Raw genomic sequence first — 23,079 nt, 5'->3', positions numbered from 1 at the left:
ATTCTTTGTTTGTTTATTATAACTTGCACCAGCTATCTTTTTTTATTTATTGTAAATCGGCGTTCACTTTGATGAATCTCATGTGTACGTGCGTGGGTATCTATTCTTTAAATGATTTTGAATAAAATTCTTGAAGGTTTAGCATCAACTATGGAACATTGTATTTATGCTCCAAAACCCAGCAATATAAGCGCTCACCCCGTCAGTGGATGATAAACGCAGCACAATTAAATGGAAGCGATTCATTAGGAAAAAGTTTAAGCTTACAAGTTTCTGGATTGTTTAGTGCTTTTGGTTTTGTTGAAATGTACCAAGTTTGTTTGCGGTCTTCCAACGAAACAACTAATTGTCAATTATGCAATCTCATTTTTCTGTTTGGTACAATATTGTGCTCTTGTTTTTCCTACTCTGCATCCTATTTATCAGCATGAATGGTATTTAAGCAGTTTTTCCTCCGATACATGTGAAATATTTGACCCTTATATTCTATTTGCCTCGTTTATAAATTGTTTATCTTAGGTTTCTGTGGAGGGTGTTTATTGAAAGTGATTGCGAAAAAGAATACAATCAACTTTTCTGTCAGTGATGCTGACATGTAAATGTGGTCTTCAGACAGCAAATTACACGATGTTGAGTCAACTTTGAAATCTGCGTCTTCAAACAAATTGTGGCACAAAAAACGTTCTGCTTCCTACAACAATTTAATGGTTTAAAAATTTCATGGATCTAAAGTGGATTATAGAAAACTAAAACAGTGTTTTGAAACTTTACCATTAATGCAAGAGGGCCGCAATGTATAAAGTCCTTTTGTTCGTTATGCTTTCTGCAGCAGTATCTCCACTCAGATGTTGTTTTTCGATAGTGTCGAAAAAATGATCTATTGTTTTACAAATGGAATCACGAATGAATTGGTTTCATTCCATTCATACAGCATTCCTTTGTATGGATAGAACATCCCCTTCCTGCGTCGCTCACCATGCAGTGCAATCTAAGAAAGTTAACTGGCAATAAATAAAAGTAACAACTTCAAGAAGTCCAGTAAAAGCAAATTTACTTAACTAAAGTGAACAATTAACATGCACACATTTCTGCTGGAATACACATTTCACAAGTTCACTGTCCATCTAAAAATTTCTATTGTTACTGATATTAAACGAGTAGGAAGTCCTTTTTCATTACTTTGTACGTAATTATACCATGAACTCATTTGATGAAATCACTTGATCATTACTTGGATATAAAGTTAATATTTTAGCAAATATCAGAAAAAGTATTTCAATTTTGAAAGTTAAATAGAAAATGCCGTACAAAGTTTTAAAAAGAGCCTGTTACCATTTAAAACAATGCAGTTGTCAGTGTATATAATGACAACTTTTTATGTCACAATAGCCGCAGAATGTGGATTTTACCTCAGATACCACATCAGATATAGCCTAATAACTTTGGGTTGTTCATAAAATGTTTGCAAGTCATCAACATAGTCACGGGCGTTTTCTTGTCTGAATAAGCACTTCATATAAACACAAACTCCATGAATACATCTCATATGGACTATACCCCTTGCAAAAAAATGTTAAAGACTGCGCAAGAAATAACAGAAAGTTTTAATTATCGTACTTGGAGATGGGTTAAAGTTGCAGCAAAAGTGACATTTATTAACTTACCAACACCACGTTGAATGCTTTTGTAGTGCTTTGGGAAAAGATCTTTGAAAATAACAAGCTCAACAAGCTGATTAACCATTTCATCTATATTTCATGCACTCTTAATCTCAAATGTATCACAAAGAACTTTCAAATGCTGACTTGAGTTCTATAACTATACAGCACATAGTGCAATAAAATTATAACACAGACAACCAAAAATTTGCAAGTTGCAACGTATAACAACATCCAACATCATACTAACAAAATCCTCATTTCAGCCTAGGCCTACGTAAGAAATCATATTTTTCGCTCCCCACATTCAACGGCGAAAAACAAACAATATAAAAGATAAAGGCTGCCGCACTCTTTCACCGGAAAAAATCGTGCGTCGGAAGCTATTTTTCACAGTTTCTTGTTAACCTAACCCATATATAAGCCCATAACACACTATACAGCTATACACTAACCTAAATCTACCTTCTGATGTACATCGAACTCCAATAAAACCTTAGCTGGCTAAAGTAACCCTGTCTCCAAGAACAGACAGCTTCACCTATCCATACATTGAGGTGAAGTAGTCACTTAATAACAAAACAACAGCCTGCCAACTACTGAGCTCAAACCAATAGCCGGGTATTATTTGAAAACGAATTGTTCTTTTCGTTACGACCCCTGCCTTTCTAAATCATTAACCACCAACTTCCTGACGTCACCAACAGCAGGGTGTTATACCGATCGGTAACCACGTGACGTCACTGATAGCAGGGCGCGGATGAAAAACAACAAGCTGCCATTCGTGACGTCACAAAAACATTTTAGCATGTGCTCAGTTAGAACTCTTATTGACCATTCGCCGGAAGATGGTCACAATTATATAAGTCGGAGAAAATCACGTGAATGTATAAAAAGCATTTGGGCGTCGTTCAGTCGTCATTTGTTTTAAAAGAATGCTGTTATTAACCCAAGTCATGGTGATCTCGGTAACCTACATTTACGAAGACACATATTTGTTAATCATTCACTGAACATTTGACGAGGCCAAAAAAGACAAATCACACTTGGGCCCAGGCTATCATGACAAAGACACTGACGAAGTTACTTAACTTTGTTATCGTTTCGGAAAGGTTTTAAAATGACTGAATTCACAAAATAAAGTTTGCTATCTAGTCCATTTATCCATCCACTTTACTTTACTTTACACTCGTTCAAAAGTTTTCAAGAAGAAAGATTTAAGATTTATTATGCCGCAACCTTTGCGACGTCACTGACTATGCAACGTCTTTTAGTTGTCTACTCTTTTTTGTGTCCAATTTATCTTTATCGAGAGCGTATAGCAACAAATTTGATGCCGTTTACCAAATAGAATGGACAAGAGCAAATGATATGTCATTATTTACCGTCTACAATTTCATGCTTCGTCAAAAGCACGAAACTTCATCGCAATCGTGTCTACATCACAAATTACAATTGCTCTTTCAAACCAGCATGACAAAGTTTAACATATAGTGCTTACTTCACCTTTGACGTAAAGAATTATATTTCTTAAAACTAAATCTTTATTGCATAACACAATCATTTTAGGTCGAAATATCTTTGCAATGTTTGGCAATTTATGGCAGGTGTTTGATGATTTGTACATCATCATAGACATTATATAAAAAGGAAAACTCCTTGTTTGCAAGCAGCAGCAGCAGGTGCAGGATGCGATCAAAGATTACTAAGTATTGAAACTAAATTACTTAGTAATCTTTGATGCATTTTCGTTTTGATGTTGTGAGTGCAACGTGAGATTTGATCTCGTGAAAAAAATGTTTGATGTTTTGAACACCAAATTTGATGGTAAAACAAATTTTAAGGTTTTCGTGTGTTGAGTAGTTTATTCCAAAGTAGCCTTTTTTTCACAACAACAACAAACAATACACAAACAAATAGTAGTTTAAAATAAATGGCAAAGCACAATTAAAAAAATGCAAATCAAAAGCATGGCGGGCACAGCCCCCATTTACTATAATGAAATCTTAAATTGTTTATTCTTTTTGATGAACACCTCTCGGATGTTTCAGTATCCTTCACCAAGTGCTCGAAGAGTTCTATTGATGATTTCTGTTGTTACACTTGACCCGATAGAATATAGATAGTAAAACGCGCTACTAACAATAAGCAGTAAACAAGTCCAAAAGATATTGTCAGTTCAGGAATATCAAACTTAAACAGTAAGTTGTTATACTGAAGGCTATGAGGCCACCTCTAGCGCACAGCAATCCAGTTACAAACATTTTCCCAGAAAATTCTCGAAAATGAGCATTGAATAAATATGTATAGTACAGATTCAACATTATTTCTTCAGAAACCGCATAGCTCAGAGTCTAATGCTCCAAACGCAAACTGCGCCTGGTTGGAAAAAATAGCTTTAAGGTTAAGTTTAATTTGAAACGAACGTAATTTTGCTTCAATTGTTGAATTGTAATGGGCGCGGTATAATTCTTTCCCTGTTGTCTCGGGTATGTCAATTCCTTGTTCTTTTTCCCATTTTTTTGTATGATATTGACAGTCGTAGCTTTTCGTTTAAGAATTAACTCGTAGCTGCGTTTTGATGTTTTTCCATGGAGTAGAACGCATTGTTTTAGAGATTGTAATGGGTTTTTGATATGATCGTTTTGTCGCGAAGTTTCGTCCTAGTCGTCTGGGAGTGCAGAATTAAGTTTGACATGTTCCACGATTAGTTGATTGTTAGGTACAATGTCAGGGTCAATCATAAGCTTGTCAAAATTTATGTAACCACCGTTTGTGTCAATTAGTTGGTAGTATTCTGTGATACCTTCACGAGCCATAGTGGAAACGTAGCATAACTTCTTTTTATATCTAACTAGTTTATTGAAGAAAAGCGGTTTGGTTTGTAGGTTGAGTAACTTTATTTCTTATGACGCAAATGTACGCCATGCGCTTACCGAAGATCTCAAAGAGAGTAGTGGCAAAACAGTTTTAGGCAACTTTGTTTCCATGTTAACCGTGGACCGTAGGAGGCATGAAAGCAACGAGTCTCTGAAAAAAGGATTTTCAAGTTCTTTCCATGAAGACTGGTAACTTGGGTCAATTAGTAGCTAAATCCATTTTATTTTTAATGCGTTTATATATGCCTCGAAATCAATCATGTTTGCACCGCCAGTAGCATAACTAGTGCACAAGATTTTGCGTTTGATTCGTTCCCATTTGGAACCCCAGATAAAGCGGTACAGCAAGTAAACTTAACAGGAAGTAAACTAGCCTTGTAAGTTAAAGTTGGAATTCCCAATGATTTAAGAATAGTAACTTTTCCTATCAGCGTCAAACCCCTACATGACCAAAGGTTTAGTAAGGTTCATAGTAAACAGTTTTTATTTATTTACTCTATCTATTGGAACGGTAACTCCCAAATAATCAATAGAATCAATGGGCCAATTTAAACCTTGCTGGGCTAATGGCTTACTTGTCGTATTTCTTAAAGATCCAACGTAAAACGCCTGCGATTTATCAAAATTAACTGTACAGCCAGAGAGTTCGGAAAATTTTTAAGATCATGTTTACAGTTGAAAAATCAGCCGAAGAACCTTTTAAAAAATTAATGTGTCGTCTGCGAAAAGCGACACTTCAAAAGTATTTTGACCTATTCTTATTCCATTAAAATTACTAGTTTGCAACATAATTGCCAGGACAGTATTTCAATACACAATAGAAATAATGATGGGAATTAAGGGAATTAAAGGTTTTATATATATCTAACGACATAATGGTGCCAGGAATTTCATACTCATCCGTGTAATCAATAATATCATAAAGCATAGGAATGTTATTGCCAATAGCCCTACCTTTTATAAATCCATTTTTGTCATAATGGATTAAGTGATCAATTCGTCTTACAAATCTTTTACATATTATTTTGGAAATTATTTTATAATCTGCATTTAAAAGCGTTACTGGTCTGTAATTGTTTGCAAGTGATCGATTTTTATTCGGTTTAGGTATAAGAGTTACAACTCCTCTGTGTGAGTTCGACATTTCCCCAATGGCACTAGATTGATCAACTGACGCCATAAAAAGTGACTTAATATCTGATCAAAATGTTTTGTCAAACTCTATAGTCCATGACTCTATGCCAATGCCATCGGGACCTGGAGATTTGTTGTTAGCCATACTTCTAATTATAGTTATACATTCAGATTCTGAAATTTTTGTACTTTCTTCGTCTACACTGTTCCCATCAATCTTAGGTGTATCGAGTTGGGATGAGACCGAGTTTATCTGGTCAGGCGTTGCATTGTTGGCTGGGCAACTGTAAAGCGATGCGTAGAACTTTCTAAACTCTTGTAATATTAGACTTTGGTCGGTTAAAATGTTTTTTAAAATGTTAAACTTTGTCTAAATGTCTAAACTTTTCAAATTTTAAAATGTTTTCGTGTGTTGAGTAGTTTTTTTCCGACGTAGCCTTTTTTGTTCTTGAGTCATTGAATGTAAGTTTTTCGGTGCACCGGCCAGCGAAATTTCACACCAGTAGGCAACAAAAAGCATGCGCGGGTGTGCACATTACGTTACGCTACCAGGTGCTCAGTGCTACGATAGGTACGTTCTACGCTACACTATCTTTCCACACGGGCTAAGCTTAATTAGCTTGAAATTTTGAGACGAATTTGCTCACCCAGTAACATAATTTCTTTTTACAGTCAACCCATGCAAGACCCAAGGCTGTCGTACAGGTCAAAATAAAAATGATTCCTAAAATCTAACATAGCCTAAAACATTAAAGCCAAAGCCCTGCAGGAATTAACTCATAAACTTTTTGCGTTGAAACAAAATTTATTACCGCACTCTAGCCAAACCCCAGATTGGAAAGTTTACTGAGTTTGCGAAGGATGAAAGTTAATTGTACATTTTATAGCTATTGTTTTATCTTGTTACGCAGGGGATTTTTACCCAAACTTTCCAATCTGGACAAAACCAACAAAAAGTTGGCCATGAAAATCTTTGTGAGCGGAATTAACCCTGGTCTCGTTAAGCTTTCTCCTCTCTTTTGCAAAACTTTTAACTTTTTCTGTTCACACCAATTTAATTAGTGTAGTGCACAAAGAGGCAATGCTTAAAAAGACTTGGTATTGTTTTGAATTTTGTGAAATAGTATTGGTTGCATGTGTTACAGTTTTATTTTATTGTTTGTTGATTGCAGATACACTGTGTGATAAGTGAAATAGAATTTATGACTTGTTTGTTGTACAAACCTAATACAAAATGCAAACCCATGTACAAAATATAAATACACATGTGGTGATGTGCTGATAAATATGAACCATGGGAAAGAAGGGTTCAACAAAATCTGTTGAATCACAAATCTGGCAGTGGACAGAGACTATAAAATGTACAGAAATAACAGCAAAAGAAGTGAGGACAAGTTATAGACTGTCATTAACATCTTGCAAAGATTGTCGAAAAAATTGCATTGGAAATCCCAGGTGTCTTGATGGTCTTGGAGAGTCTTATTGGTTAAATCCAGGAAATACATCTTCCACAGATCAAAACGTATTACTTAAAGTTGAAAAAGAAAATGAAGCGCAGCGCCGACAACCGGGTGAACTTGTTGGACTAAGAAATTTAGGAGCAACGTGTTATGTCAACACTTACCTTCAGCTATGGTTTCACAATCTCGATTTTCGAAAAGCATTGTTTCAGTTAAATGAACCCATTGATAGCAATTTTCATACTTCGATTTGTGGTCAGCTTCAACTTATCTTCGGCTTACTTCAAAGTGGAGCTCAGAAATGTGTCGACCCATCTTCATTTATTGAATGTCTAGGCCTTGCCACCGATCTTCAGCAGGATGCTCAAGAATTTTCAAAACTCCTTCTCAGTGTGCTTGAAACCATACCAGGGCTATCCGGTGTTATTGAAGACCAGTTTAGTGGGAAGTATGCGTACGTAACAACATGTCAATCATGTAAGATGGTTAACAAAACTCCATCCAGATTTTACGAGCTGGATTTAAACATTCAAGGGCACAAAGACCTGAAAAGCTGTATTTTAGAATTTCTTCAACAAGAACATTTAAAAGGTGAAAACCAATACTTCTGTGACAATTGCCAGTCAAAGCAGAATGCAGTACGTCAGATTGTTTTGCAAAAGCTTCCTAAAACTTTGAGTATTCAATTACTGCGATTTGTTTATGACAGAGCATCACAGAGAAAGCATAAACTCAGCACTTTGTTAAGTTTTCCTGACAAGCTTGAGTTTTCTAGTATTATTGGTGCAGATGGAGTGTCATCTTTAGAAAACTCCGATAACATTGAATATCAGTTATCTGCCGTTTTGATTCACCGAGGGCCAAGTGCATCTTCCGGACATTTCATTGCTCACATTCTTGACTCAGAATCTGGTAATTGGTATAAGTTTAATGATGAAGTTATAGTGAAAATGAAAGGTGGAAAAAACCTGGATTTGGACAGCAACAAAGGTGAAGATGACATCTGGAAAAGCGTTTCAACGGAACCTCCTGCAAAAAGAGCTAAAGTATCTAAAGGAAGTCAGTCGTCGAAAGACGTATACATGCTGGTGTATTCACAAAAATTCACTGTTACTGATTCGAACGATTTATGCGTACCAAGTCACATTCAAACGCTTGTTGATTCCAGCAATACTGAATTTGAGACTGAGCTTTCCAATGGATACTCTGATGCAAAGAAACAGTTAAAACAAGACCAAGAAGAACGAAAATCAGTGCAACAATTTCTGCAACTTCTTAACCGTGAAGACGGTGTCTGTGAGTTTGTACCTACCTCCTTGCTGAAGCAGCTTTTAAACCCACACAAGCCAACTGAAATTAACAGAAAAGATCAAAATGTTTTGTGTGTCCATGGAAATTTAAGTTTGGAAAAAGTTAGCGCAATGAAATATATTCCAAAAGCCGCTGCTGATATGCTGTATTCCTTTTGCAACAACAAAGGTGTAGTGAGAATTTCAGAAGATATGATGTGCAGAATATGTGTTGAAACTCGATGTTTGTTATTACAAGCTAAGGCAAAACTTGTTGCTGATTATGCTCTTGTCCAAGAGGTGTTAAAATCCATTGAAACGAAGCGGTTATCATCACTTGACCAATGCTTTTATGTTGGGCGCCATTCTTTGCGAAAATGGCGATCTGCTGCTCTCAAAAACATATTAGAAAAGTATAAAACTGCCGGTAAATCAAAGAAAGAAATGGGAGAGGCTTCCACTAGTGATCACCAAACAGATGCTTTGGACAGTTCAGAATCTGATGAAAAATTTTACCTAAACAGGGACATAATTTGCGATCATGGCTATCTGATGATGGACATGAAGTTATACCAACCTGTCCCGCTAGCTATTTGGGAAATACTGCAAAGTTATTTTCCAGATGGCACACCTTTTTTAGTTCAAGACTCTTTACCATGTGCGCAGTGTGCTGCCAAAATTGAGGAACAAGAAAGGCAACTTGAAACATGCAAGGCTAAAGCCCAGCAACAGCGTGCTATTTTCAGCCAATTGTTTTCAAACAAAAACCGTCCAACTTATGAAAATGTTTTTGGTGCACAATCGTCTACACATTGCGAAACTGAATTATTTTTCATAATATCAGAAGAGTTTTTGTCAGACTGGAGAGAATTTGTACGTTGCCCTGAACGAAATCAAGAGGTGACAACCGTGAAAAATGAAATGTTTTTATGTCCACACAGAAAGTTGCTCTATGATCTTGGTGCCACCCTGCACTTTACTTACAACAATATGAAGGAAACTAAAGCTCCTGAGTGTGTATTTCTTTGGGAAGAAGAGTGGAAATACATCAAAACAAACTTTATAGTTGATTATGCAATTTCTTTCTGTAAAACAGTCACATTTCCCTGTAAAGTCGTGATTGAAAAGATGTCAAATGAACCTGCTGTGACAAATAAACTTAATAAATTAGCTTCACCAGTGGCAAAGCCAGTCCAAGAGACTACTCAAAGCAAGCAAGATTTGTCAGTGTTGATTCAGTCTAACTGTACTACTGTCTCTTCGCCTCCCCCGAAACCCCAAGTGACAGTGACATCTTTTCCTGATATGTGTGTAGATTGTATGGAGGGACTGGCAGCTGAAGATCATAAGAAACTTTGCACTTACGCTAACGCAGACGTTTTTGTATTGAAGTCCACTAAAACCTTTAAGGAAATGCAAGAACTGCGTGATGACACCATTTCCAGTGATGGTTTGTTGAATGTCCCTATGCAGAACGGACAGAAGCGTAATGTTAGGTCCAGACGTAGCACAAGAGGAGAGAAGAAACTTGTAAACATCTCATCAGATTTGACACTGAAAGAATTGAAAGTCAAAATAATGATGCAATTTTCTGTTCCTCCATTTGATCAGAATCTGTGGCTTAATGGAAAACTGTTGGTCAATGATGATGCAGCCATTGGTAGTTTGTCAATTACTCCAGGCTGTACTTTGACGTTGGTTGAAGACACGCCAAACTTGGATGAAAATCCGATTATATTTGAAACCACAAAACCCACTGAACTAGAGACCGGGTTTAAAGGTACTGGTTTATTGGGGTTTGCAACCTGAGTGAAAATTTCACTTTCTTGCCTCCTGCAAGGTCATAAACGTTATTGACTACCGTAATTAATATTACCAGTTTCATCAAACAAAATTTAGAAAATCTGCATGACTTCTGTTCTTTGAAAGTGCTAATAATATGTAATTGTGTTTACCAACATAAGGTATGTCAATTGCACTGTGCCTGGATGTTTTAGTAAGACTGAAAGTGTTGGGTGTCTGAATAAAATTTGTCCGGGATATATATTCTACCACTGTATACCTCGGTTAAGGATAATTTGCAGTGATGTTTATTTGATAGTTGCTGTATGCAATCATATAGATAGGCCTATAGCTTGTTACTCTTTGTGCAGTTATGTAATTTTGTAATTACTATTTAGTAAATAGTGTATTTATTTCCTTTTATTATTCACACATGTTGGTTATTTTTGGCCATTTTACTATTTTGGCCGGTTTCAATTCAAACTTGTTGAAATATCTTCACACTTTTTATATTAAGAATTTCTTGCTTGATTCTAAGACAATGTCATGAACCTCATTCAGTGTGGTAAATATTTTTGTTGCAGACTATTAATTATTACAAGTACTTACCACTGATAGTAATCTGCTGCAAGAACTGTGTATCTAAAATCAGTTCAAACAAGGAAAATGTCACAAAATAAGCAGAATACTTTAGTATCAAAACCAGGTAATCTAAGTAACCTTGTGAGGGCAGCAGAGAGCTCCAATCAACCTTCACCCAACTCAACGTGTTCGTTTTTGGTGGATCTGGCAGATATACAATCAATGAAGCAAAACTTGCAAGAACTTTTAACTTCCTTTAGATCCAATAAATTACAGTCGTTTGGGGAGAATGATACCATCCAACAGATGGAAAATATTAGGACAATGCAGGTACTAGCCTTCAGAAAAATGAAAACTTTGTACAGGTTTATCCACACTTTATACTGTAATAATGTTAACAATTTTATCTCGCTAATGAATAAAACAATTAATTAGTGTGTACTTTGACATTACCCAATTTTTATGTTAAAATATTTTAAAGCTTTTCTTACATAACTTTTTCAGATTCATTAGACTTCTGAGTTTGTGTTGTTTTGCTTTAAATCATCTATTAAATTATTCATTCATGATTTCAGGGTCGTCTTGCGCGTCTTCATTTTGGCTTGGACCGAGAAGTGGAATACGACGGAATGGAGGATTCACCAAGCTCTCTTGCCATGCATGACGATAACATGACAAATTTACTGAGTAATCTGGAAAACCTAAGCACAGCGATTAAGTCATTAAAATCTCAACCAAGTCCTCAAAGTAAACCAGAACTTTCCTGACTAAGCGTTTTGTGGCAAGGGATTGCAGATAGACTTTTTGCATGTACTGTTTGTGTTCTATTTATCTGGCGTCAACTACATGATTCTAATGTCTTAACCTATTCTGCATTTGTTTATATAATTTTCATCACTCCGACAATGTATATGCCAACTTTGAAAAATTCAAACTCAAAAAAACATTTATATGTGGTGTTGGTAACTAATTGCTTTGCTGTAACCTCAATATTCTTGACATGAGTTTGATAAAACCTGTCATCTTTTATTTATTTGTGGATTTGTATGCTTGCTTGTTATTTATAAACCTTGAGTTGCACCTTCTCGAATAGTTACCATTTATGGAACAAACCTCTGGTAAGTAATACTTTTATAGTTATTCTTTGCAGTCATAGCGTATATGCAAATGTATTTTAAGAATTCATCTCAAATTTTATATTGGTTAAAGTCACATTTGCTTGTGAATTTTGTCATTGAACTGTAATAGCTATCATTGTCAATAATAAACATAAAACAGTGAATGTTTTTTAATTATTCCAAACTAGACTGTTTATTGTATTGCAGGCCACTGAATCGAAATAGCTGGCACCAGTCAACTTACTACCATGACGTATCATTACTAATTCCACCAACGCTTTAAGAAGAAAACAAGCACAGGAAGTAGCCGTTTATATAAATTGCCACTCTGTGCACGCAGTGAGACAATTCATGGTGAGCATAGTGTAGTACTAGTAGCAACACTTTTAATAACGTAACCAGCAGTTTTCGCATGTTTCCTTTACCTTGGCTGCCAGATCTTACAAACATATGTTTCTGTGATTAGCTAGATACAGGATCAGGTGGGAGTAGTTAAAGTAATATGTGTTTCCTACACAAGGCCTTATGTCAAAGTGATAAGGAACTTGGCAGACTGTGTAAAATCATGTCCACAGCATGCTTGTTGCTCTGGAAGGCTGCAGTTTAGATTATGCCTTGATTAATAATTCAGACAGCAACTACACCCAGGGTGTAATAAAAAACAGATTTCTTAACATGTTTTCTGTAGCAGTACAATCAGGTTAGTGCTGGTAGTTACAGCATTTACAAAACAGAAGGCACTGTAAACTCAGATAACGTTTTTGGTGTGGTAATGTAGTGTACAAGCTGTAAAAATTGTGTTAAGCACCCTGTAATTATAGTATCTGGGTTATGAGTCCCCAGTTATACAGCAGGATGTGGAGTTAATAAATGCAAAAGGTCATATTATGGCATATCTCTGCAAGCAAAGCTGGTAGATTGAGCTCCTTTGCAATTAACACAGGGCATGATCTTCTTAACACTCAGTGCCCGTCTTGTATGCAGCACAGCAGTAGGTCAAGAGTTGTGAATGTGAAAGTAGGCTGACCTCACATAAGGTAGGTTAAGTGTGTCAGCACACGTCTATTGTTCAGGGGAAGTGTGATGTTTGTGTGCAGTAAGCTGGCATATCTTACTTGAAGTGTGGCAAAGGTTTAAATACTTTTAGAAAAAAATATACGTTGAGATGAAATGAGATGAACCTGCTTTTAAATTCCATGAACTACCAATAGCTATGTCATAATATTGAAAAATAGGTTATGTTTTTCGTTCAGTTTTGAGCTATGTTCCGAAAAGGGATGGTTTAGTTTTTGAACATATATTATTAAAATTAGTCAGCAGTTATTATAAACAAATGCAGTTTTTTACTGCAATTGTCAAAATCATTGCTTCTTGTGGTGTTTGAAAGAAATATGCAGAATTGCTGATTATACATGCATCAATGTATATTTGATTGTTTTGACCACAGATACCAGCAAATAGTAAATTGTTCAACAAGGGTTTAGAAAGATTTATAAATTGGTGTAGATAAAATATTGATAACATAATCACCAGATAAGCATTTAGAACTCTATTTGTGATTTATCTGCATGGGAGGTGTTATTTATTTACTGAAGAAGTGCTAACTTTCCCTTCTTTCCTTAGCTATTGTCGCCTTTCTTAAAACAAGCATAAACATGCAACTGGCTGCTGTGATGTTAGACCTGTCTGACAGGTAGTAAGACAATTAAATCAGAAATCCCTTTTTTCTTACCTGTTTGTACCTTGTATTGCAATTTCTCAATTTAATTAGTATTGACAAGACCTATTTAAGCAGACTTTAACTGGGAAAAATAGCATTACAAGCCTTCTGGTTAAGGTAGATTTACCACAACATATATTTCAGCTTAGATTAAGTTACTAGGCTAGTATCACGTGAAGAATGAGGCTATACTGTCCTGTCAAGGTTTACTAGACAAAAAGCTTAGATTTGTATATTCTTAAGAACTAAAGACTTCTGTTTTGGAAGATAGGTTTGTTATACCACAAATATGTATGTTTAGAAAACACTAGGAATTAAAATATCTGAATATGTTATTATTACTCACTGTATCCCAAAGGCATAAGACATTTGCAATTGTACTTCTATGCCATTTATTGAGTAGTTTGTCTGAGATAAATAAAACTCTTATCAGAGGTACTTAATAGCACTTCACTGCAAAAGAAAGGTCTATCTAATCTGGTTTATTTCTTTCTAAGACAATAGTACTGTGAAAGTATAAGCAGCTAATCATTTTATAGTGCTTCTGAAATGGAAAGAAGAAAATCTAGCAAGTCAAAAAGCTTTAAAAGATTGTCCATTAAAAGTAAGGGCAAAACTGCAGCAATGGGCGCCGCGACTTTACCAACACCAAATTTCCCTTTTGAAGACGTATTAGGTAAAAGCTTTGTTTATTTCTACATAATGGTAGTTAACTTATTTATTATTTGTTGTTTACCATCCATAGCTGATTTAAGTTTAGTGAGTATTTGTATGACGGGATTTCTGAATTATTTTGTGTGTGTATATGCGCTATAGTTATGTTGTTTAACTAATCGATATACGGAAAGTCTGCAGCGAAAAGTTGTATACTATACCAGGACTTGTATTTCAGTTGTCATAGAACACGTTAACGTTAAAGTCATACTATGCCCAACTACGTAGTTATAAAGTAATTTAATATTCAATTGTAGTTAAACGTTGTGTTCAGTGCTAATTGTAACAGCTACGTTTTCAATTTATTACTCCTGGGATTAAATTATTGTGATATATAGGCTAAAAATTGGCATTCTGAGGCTCCCAAGTGACCTGTAATAAATAGCATAATATGTGTGTTTTTCTCCAGTTTCCCAGTTACAAGTGGCAGATGTCATTCACAATAGCGTCCTTGGGGACACTGGCACCACATTAAGAATGGAGAATAATTACCACACATCCCCTTTGATAAGAGGAAGGACATCAAGCCTCTTTCATAGGTGTTATCATGAAACTAAACTGACTCCTCTGTGGCAAACCTTTGCCTCCCTTGACAGCCGATGCACTGGAAACGTTTTGCTAGGCCGATTAATGGTAATTTCATGCTATGTCTGTCGACTTCGTAATTGTGCTATTTTTATTACTGACCATTATGTGATGAAATTGGTATCTTAAAAGCTAGCATTGAAAAGTTGTAATTGTGTGGGTTTTGATAATATTTTTGCCTTGAGGTATGGCGTTAACGTTTCGCAAACATACTATTTGCCTTGTATTTAAACGATTAAATTTCAGTATGTTAATTTATTTCGCCCCTAGAACTTGTCTTCTAATCTATCCCACGTCCTCGGTGAAGAGCATCACAAAGACACTGTTGTGCAAAAGAATTTCATAGAGATATCCCACGTTTCATTCACCGCATATAAGCAATATGTTATGGTAGGTGTGGGGTGGTTGGTTAGTTTAATACTGTGATTATCGTAGGCGCTGAAGTTTGAAGTTTGCTGGGCGGTTTTCGTAGATTAGCTATAAACTTGGCCTTTTGGGAAATATTTTACACAGTTTTAGTGCTTTCGAATCCCAGAGTTTGGAAACGCCTTTTTTTTGAATTGCATCTTGCGCAATAATAAACTTAACATTATTTTCGAATTACTAAAATTATATGGATACTTTCAAACGATTTTGGGTATTTCTACGCTGAACAAAATCGGACGCTTTTTAATTATGGGCTCCCCACTTCTGACTTGAGTTATAAGTTAATAACGTACTTAAGTCGAATAGTTGATACACGTTTTGCAAAATACCGTTCACTTTCACGTAGCAAGGTTACAACTAATTAACGTGCGAAAATGTTAAGTCAGTGAAAAATCATAAATGACAATGTCAATCAGTCAATGAAAATGTTAAATGACAGCAGATAAGTTAAGTCACTCGTCAATAGTATTGAGAGTGTTGACAGGTGCGCTTTTTGTTGACGTTAAAGCACACCTGCAACGTTAATTAATTAAGGTTGCGAATTAGTTAATTAATTTTTGAATTTCGCATTTCTTGCATCTCGGCCATCTTCAAAAAAAAATCCGTTCTCAAATGGACAAGGTACTTCCCCGCAATTCACACTCGCGCTTTTTGTTGACCGGTGGTAGCGCCATTTTAAAGAACTTTCATCTTACCTGACGCGGGTGCGAAAAAACGACGCGATATCAGGTTGATGTGGAGGCTCAAGAAAATTCGAGAGAATTGTGTATACTTGATGAGCAAACAAGCTTTCCACTGTTTTTTTTTTGGACTGCCGAATATGTTCTAGATGTTGGCTCCAGTCCACGCTTTTGAGTTGTGAACCCTGCTTGCCGTATCGTTATTTTTTAAATACAACATTATTTTACGTTGCAATTTCATTGTCGCTATTAATTTGGCAATAGAGTAATTTAGCGCACTTTAATTGCTTTAGATTAGACAGCTTCGCATTAATCCTTATAATCTGTAAATTTCTTCATCGAGTTTAGCAATTTTGCAAGTTATTTCACTGTCATGTCTATCACCATACATGTGCAGGCTTTGTTACTACTGTGGTTTGTGCAATGCTGTGTGTATCTATCGCTCTTCGCAGTTCCAAAGTTGCGTATAGCGTTATAGTTAAGCTAAAGCTCATGTAGACGATGGAGAAACATCATTAACAAGGACAGGACGTAACTGTCTAATTGACAACATTATTTACTTGACTGCAGTCTGAAAATATTACGTAATCTTGGCGCGTGTTATCGGGAACAATGATAGAAGCAGTTCTCTTCGACACCGCACAGAGTTTTCACCTTTTCGGGAAGATAATAACGCAATTACTTTGTCGTTAAGACCGCGGTCCTTATCACTTTAGCACCTTGTGCCCGGGCGTTAGAAGGACAGATCCCATTGTTCCATTTCGTTGGCGTGTCAGCTAAACCTACCGTTGCCTTGCTTTTGTTTAAGGTTGTCACTTTATCTCGTCGCAAGTCGTTCAATTGCAGTAATTACTCTGAAATAATGTGAAATGAATTTAATCTTGTTTAAATTACGCTCAGCTCTAATCAATACGTTAGACCCAACATTGTCATCGACGTTTAAAATAAGGAAGTATTCATACAAACTTGTGGTAAATGCTGTTCTGTCTGAACCACTTTGGCTACGTAAAACACGCTCAGCACACCTTACTTCGTCGCTTATGGCATCCTTGCATCCATGTTTTGTAAACACATAGTATATATTATACGTGATAGTGAAGCAATTTCTTTGAACTATTCACAGGACACTGTTGATGTTAAGACAATAGAAGCCGACCGACTTTGCGCTGCTTGCTGGTTATTCTGCAAACATCATTATTTAAATAACCCTTTGGTGGACAGTTTGGATTCAGTGGTCCCGACAAAGTTAGCCGACTCTATTTTTCGGCTTTTTTGTATCTTTATTCGACTCACAGAACCACATACGTACCCTCCTAGTATGGACTATGAAGAGGTATTGGAGAAACTTTTATTAATGTTTGTATTTGCTGATATTATTTGCCGCTCTTTCTTCGTGGGAATAAGTTTGAATAAATTCTGAATCACTCTGTGATTGACTATAAACTATGACTAAATCGTGTGCTCCACTGCACCGTCAGTTTACAGCCACGACAAAGGAGATCGTTAGTAAACGACAACCTTGTTCGTGAGAATAAAAAAGCAAAAAATCACAGCGCAGTGTTTATAAATTTTTCTGCCACCCTTTAAAACAGAATGATATATTTTTGTACATTTAAAGCAGATAATAATTTTTAGCTACTTATATTTAGATGACTAATGAGTAACGGCTAATACGTTTCATCATTTTCAGGCAGAATTACTTCTTCGAAAATTAGTAGCTTGTCTCGGCATGTCTTGGCTGTCGTCATATGACGAGTCTTTAAGCAGTAATGATGATAATGAGAGAAATGACGATTACGAGCCCAATGCCCCATTGCAGGTACCCGTTTTGCATCATCACAATTGTCATTTAAAGTAGAAGAATATTTCATCATCCTCAGTATATTTCATTGAAGATGTTATTGTACAGTCACAAATAATCATTTAATTGTTGTTAATCCAGGTAACTTTCAAGCAGTTACTTTCAGTCATAGCAGACATGATTGGCGTTGACACCGCTCGGTCGAACGACTTCCACAGAGCAGTGGAACGACTCTGCCTCATTGAATATCAAGAAATCATCAAGACTGTGAGTGATTGTTGTATAACTCTGACTACCACCGCCTTCTACAATGTTATCGACAAGTTCTAGGCTTTTAAATTTTTTTAAATGGTATATTTATAATTGCATGTAAATGTAACCGAATACACAAGATGGCGAATATGAAAATTGGTTATATAATTTGCATTATTGTTTATGCCAGGAAGACCCAATCGAAAACCTTGTCTCCTAAGGCTTCTAGGAACATTTCAGATATAACGCATGGCATGTTATTTCTATATTTAGGGCTGGCTAATGGTTCGCAAAGCTGGCACGGATATTTGGAAAAAGCGTTGGACGGTGCTACAAGGAACTAAGCTAACATTCTATGTCACTGTCCTATGCCAATATGTGAAGAAAGAAATAAATCTATCTAGCAATATGCATATAGAGGTCGGTACATACAAACAATTGGCATGTTATGTGGCTTGTTATGAATTAGAATTATTATGTTATGTTAATTGCATCATATCTACATAATATTAACTACATAACGATCTTTACGTTAAGTTTTTGTGTATTTGAAAAAGTTTTAATTGCATTAAGTACCGATGAAACAGCATAATCTATTTTAATTACACAATTTAATCTATTCGGTATCTTACTTTAATTAATAAATTTCAGGCGCTACCAAGCAGTTCTTCCAACAGACATAGGTTTCGGATTGTCGAAAAAGAAGGTTTCAATATAAAATGCGAGCACGAATTTTCGACAGCAGAATCCCAGTCTTCACAATCCTGGATCACATTGGTCAATCTCACTCTTCGTATAAATGACACGGGTACCTCGACTTTACTGATTGTTTATGTTAGTGTGTACCGCGCAGCGTGGAATTGGCTGCGTTTAATGCCAGGGTTGTTTTAATGTCTATTGCTATTGTATATTATCAGGTATACTGTTCATATTGTTGTTGTGGATACCTACGTTAATTTCGACCCTGGAAAAATCCTAACCATGTATTAAGAATTCTTAATAAACAATTATGACCATTCGTTTGATTTTTTGCTTGCTGATATGAAGGAAATGTTAAATGGTTCGGATGTAACTAGCAATACACTTCGGAACAGGTTTTTAACGTTGACCCGTCAGTTCTGTTTACGGTTATTGTGCATTGTGCAGGTATGTCAGCAAAGACAAGCGAGATATGTGAGAGACGATTGGAGAGGCTGAAAAGACGGGAGAGCGAAAAAGAAGTTTATCGAAAGAAACAGGATGTTCTCCAGACGTACAAGAAGCTGGAGAATGCTAGAAAAGTATGACGTCATCAACCTCGTATTTTTTGCTGTCTACTTTTATATCTAACGTCTTCAGTGTTTATTTTTTTTAAATGCTCTTGACATAAAATAAAACTTACTACGTGCTATGTAAAACAACTGTAACCCCATAGCTAAAAAGCAATCAGTTTAATTGCTCGCATTTCAAGTTCAATTCTATCTGATGAAAATGTGCAAATTCATAATTCAACATAAAAAAGTCTGCGATCAAAGTTTTGTTAGTGTGATGTTTATGGTCGCACATCTTGCTTTTCCCAATATTTTGCTCCGAAAAACCTAACATTTTTCTCCATGTTAGATGAGAAGCCTTATGGAGGAGCGACTTGGGCAACGAGCGCAACTCCGAGCTGCACAGGCTGCATCATTGGATAGGATGGACCGTATTTATGACAAGCTGGAAGCATTACAACATCAGAGAAGATTACACAACCAGGAGGAAAGAGAGAAGAAATTAAGCAAGATGTAAGTTATGGTATCAACCCTAAAAAGTAAACTCTTTGTTAGCGTGACAAGTACATTTTACTTCAAAACTGAACATAAGCATTTTCTTAACTTCAGGTTTTGTTGAACCTGTACCCATTGTAGCACTATTGTGCTCAAAATTGACCTGACATAAAAAGTTTACAAATTCTAATTTCAAAATAGAATCAATCACTATGAGAAAGGTGCAATGATGAATGGTGACATTCATGAAGAAGTGAAGCTGCATTCAGTGGATGGATCTGATGAACTGCAGCGGTTTTCTATAGAACAATCGCGACTTGAGTTTGAACTTGAGGTATAAAGAACATTAACTAGTGATGTTTACTATTTCAACCAATACTTCTGTCATATTTTATTGCCATTTTAAAATTTACAAAGTTTGATAATAACCAGTGACTAGAGTCTCTAGACTAATGGCTATTTCTTGAAACATGCAAGCCATGTTTATCTTCAAAGCTGATGATAACTGAACCATGTTAACCCATTACATAATAAAATAAAAATAAAAAGAATATGTGATAGCACTTTAAGGGTTGATTTTTATTGCCTCGACGCAATCTGAGACAATATCGAGTTAATAAAAGTTAAGCCAAGGTTATAATAACCCTAGACTAGAGTGTTATCAATTATCACATATTTTGCGTATTTGTCTTGACACAGATTAATTATGTGAGTACTTGGTCTGTGTGATTAATTTGTCTTGTTTTTAGTATAACACGGATAGTTTTGTCTTATCCATGGTATTAATTTCAATTTCTCAAAGAGTTTTAATTTTGCGTCCAGAATCTCAAACTTCCTTCATCTTCTGCTTCTTCTACCTCCGGCAATCCCGCCATCACGGTCAACTCTCCTCGTAAATCCTCCGTGGATCATGCCTACGAATTTTCGTGTTCGTCATCGGAGAACATGTCCACAGCATCTACTCATGAACTCTCCCTCTTGACCTTACCGGATGTGACCTCATATTGGAATCAAAAGTAGCGGAAGTGATGTAGAAGTCATCAGCGGTTTTTGCAGCCACTCGCTTCGGTTTCACACGTCCTGATTGTGAGGCCAAATCGTTATCCATTCTTCAAATTTTCCCTTGAAGCTCTGCGTCGAAACAAGAGCTTTTGAGCTTGGGTAGTGCAATATTAAACGAATGTCGTTGGTAAAATACGCTTTGTGGTGTAGCAAGCTCTTCAAAATGCTCACCGTGCAATATCGTCTTACTTTTTTGTAAATGTGACTTGTATGAATCAAAATGCGCCTTCTTGTTCGTTTTTTAGACAATTTATAATAATAATAATATTTGATTTCAAAAGTGGTAGTTTTTTACTTGACAAGAATGTTTCTTTTTATTGGAGCGATCTCCTCCTACAGACAGTTTGCTAGCTAGGTCAAAGCTACGGATACACGTGAAATGCCGGGACAGTTTTGAATTTTCCCAACAGAATAATAGATAAATTGGAAACAATTAGGCGTACACAGGAAATTAACAAAGCGAAAATATTTAAACATTAAATATTTATTTAAACCGCATCAAATTATTATTATACAGGAATTTGTCAAGCCGGATAAATCCAAATAGCAAATAAAAAGGTTGTAATTTGCCGCAATTGAAATTAATCCGCATGAATATTAAAAATAGGAAACTACTGAATTAGATAATTTAATACAAGGCGCTCTGACATATTGGTATCGACTTAGCTAAAATGGAATATTTTAAACTGAAAAATGTAAAAATAGAATAAATAAAACATGAAAATAATAAAAAGATAGTATAAGTATTATAAAATTTAATAATAATAATAGAAAACTTAATATAAAATTTCGGTACTCTCCAGAATTTTCCAACTAGGATATTATTAAACGTAAACGAGCAAAATAGAAAGTAACAAGAAGTTAACAAATTAGATTAATGTAATTCAATCATTATGAAATGGATGGTCACGTTAAGACAATGATTCTTTGTAAAATGTAAAACGATCTGTGTAAAATAGCTTCAAACGTACGAATTTAGTGACAGGCTCACAACCAAGCAATTTTAGTAGCAAGTTGGATTAATTATAATTATCTACGCTATGTTGTGGCCGACCCTGCCACGGTCACAGCAAAACGTGTTGTACAGTTGCACTTTTGCTGTAGAAACTTGAAATTTGGTTACTTTTCCTAAAAAAGGTTCAGTTATCTTTCCATGTTTGTTTTATAAAGTTTGAGCTGGTAATTTTTGAAATATTGTCATATTTTCATAATTTTGCTCTCTCTATGCATTGAAGCGTGTCGTTTTCGTTTACTAATTCACACACAACTAACTCAACTAACTGTTCTCTTGTGTTGTCTTCTCGCAGTCAGCTGGTTTTCCGCACAGCGGGGGCGCGGCATAACAAGAAAAACTTGTAGAAATGTATCACTTGTAGAAATACTTAATTTACACTAAATGCACTTGATTTAGTTTTACAGTTATGATGTATACAGGAAGCCAGATGTTTTTGCTACTAACCTGTAAAAATCCGATCAGTTTACGGCGTATAGTTTTTGAGTAATTAGCGATTGAAAATTTGTGTGCAGTGTCGGCCACACATAGTTAAAATAGTAATGTCGCCACCCGGTTTAGATGGGTTAAGGACACAATTACTGTAGTAAACGTTTCTTACAGGAAACAATATCAGCTTAAATTTAGTTAGTTACCAAAATTTAATGACAAGGAACGTTATAGCCAATTAAAAATATAAATACCTATATGGCAGAGATGCAGGCTACCCAAAGGATAAAATAACGCTCGAGTAGTCTATTATAAACATCCCAAACGAGCAAAGTTGGCAATCGAAGTCTCCGCTGTTTGATTTTCAGTCAAATGATAATTTTGTAATGTGGGAAACGAATCTTCGGGGCATTTAATTGCGTGAGTTGTTTTCCAATAGTTCCACAACAGCGTTCTTTAGCGGAGGTTTGTAATCGAAATCTTCAAAATATCTTAAAAATCATATTAAGTGCAATTGGATTTTTTGTACTGTTGTAATCTCCATGTCAAAGCATAACAAAACGTCTGTTGTCCGTCCTTAATACATAACAATATGTACTGTATCTGGTTATTTTCATGTCGTTGACTATCTGCGAAATAGTTCGGAGAAGCAGCAAATTATGTTTGCATTTAGAAGGTAATAAATTAAGATTTCGATGTATGTTCCGTCTAGATTTCAAGAACGTTTTTGAGCAATCAGAGCAAGGGAAGT

The 23,079-nt window shown here is 35.7% G+C and overlaps 2 protein-coding genes and 1 long non-coding RNA gene across 3 annotated transcripts; 2 read left to right on the top strand and 1 right to left on the bottom strand.

The window, feature by feature from the left end:
- Positions 1-259: 259 nt before the first annotated feature.
- Positions 260-1,771, bottom strand: LOC143446725 (uncharacterized). The gene is made up of 4 exons (XR_013113974.1): positions 1,665-1,771; positions 1,410-1,510; positions 772-988; positions 260-691 (listed from the first exon to the last, which is right to left on the bottom strand). It is a non-coding gene; the product is annotated as an uncharacterized LOC143446725 (long non-coding RNA).
- Positions 1,772-6,847: 5,076 nt separating this feature from the next.
- Positions 6,848-10,787, top strand: LOC143445381 (ubiquitin carboxyl-terminal hydrolase 48-like). The gene has a single exon (XM_076944442.1). It carries the CDS (start codon positions 6,966-6,968, stop codon positions 10,227-10,229), a length of 3,264 nt encoding a protein of 1,087 aa, XP_076800557.1. The 5' UTR covers positions 6,848-6,965; the 3' UTR covers positions 10,230-10,787.
- Positions 10,788-11,555: 768 nt separating this feature from the next.
- LOC143445382 (switch-associated protein 70-like) lies at positions 11,556-21,167 on the top strand. Its single transcript, XM_076944443.1, has 14 exons — positions 11,556-11,902; positions 12,110-12,256; positions 14,162-14,298; positions 14,746-14,969; positions 15,192-15,311; positions 17,151-17,360; positions 17,718-17,846; positions 17,970-18,095; positions 18,354-18,500; positions 18,732-18,888; positions 19,227-19,360; positions 19,680-19,843; positions 20,027-20,159; positions 20,648-21,167. The coding sequence occupies exons 3-14, from the start codon at positions 14,172-14,174 to the stop codon at positions 20,843-20,845; spliced, it is 1,869 nt and encodes a 622-aa protein (XP_076800558.1). The 5' UTR covers positions 11,556-11,902; positions 12,110-12,256; positions 14,162-14,171; the 3' UTR covers positions 20,846-21,167.
- The last annotated feature ends 1,912 nt before the right edge of the window (positions 21,168-23,079 follow it).

Source organism: Clavelina lepadiformis, chromosome 2 (genome assembly GCF_947623445.1).
Source record: "Clavelina lepadiformis chromosome 2, kaClaLepa1.1, whole genome shotgun sequence".
NCBI lineage: Eukaryota > Metazoa > Chordata > Ascidiacea > Aplousobranchia > Clavelinidae > Clavelina > Clavelina lepadiformis.
The sequence above is the reverse complement of the archived record's forward strand: the minus strand, read 5'-3'. Positions and strand labels throughout refer to the sequence as shown.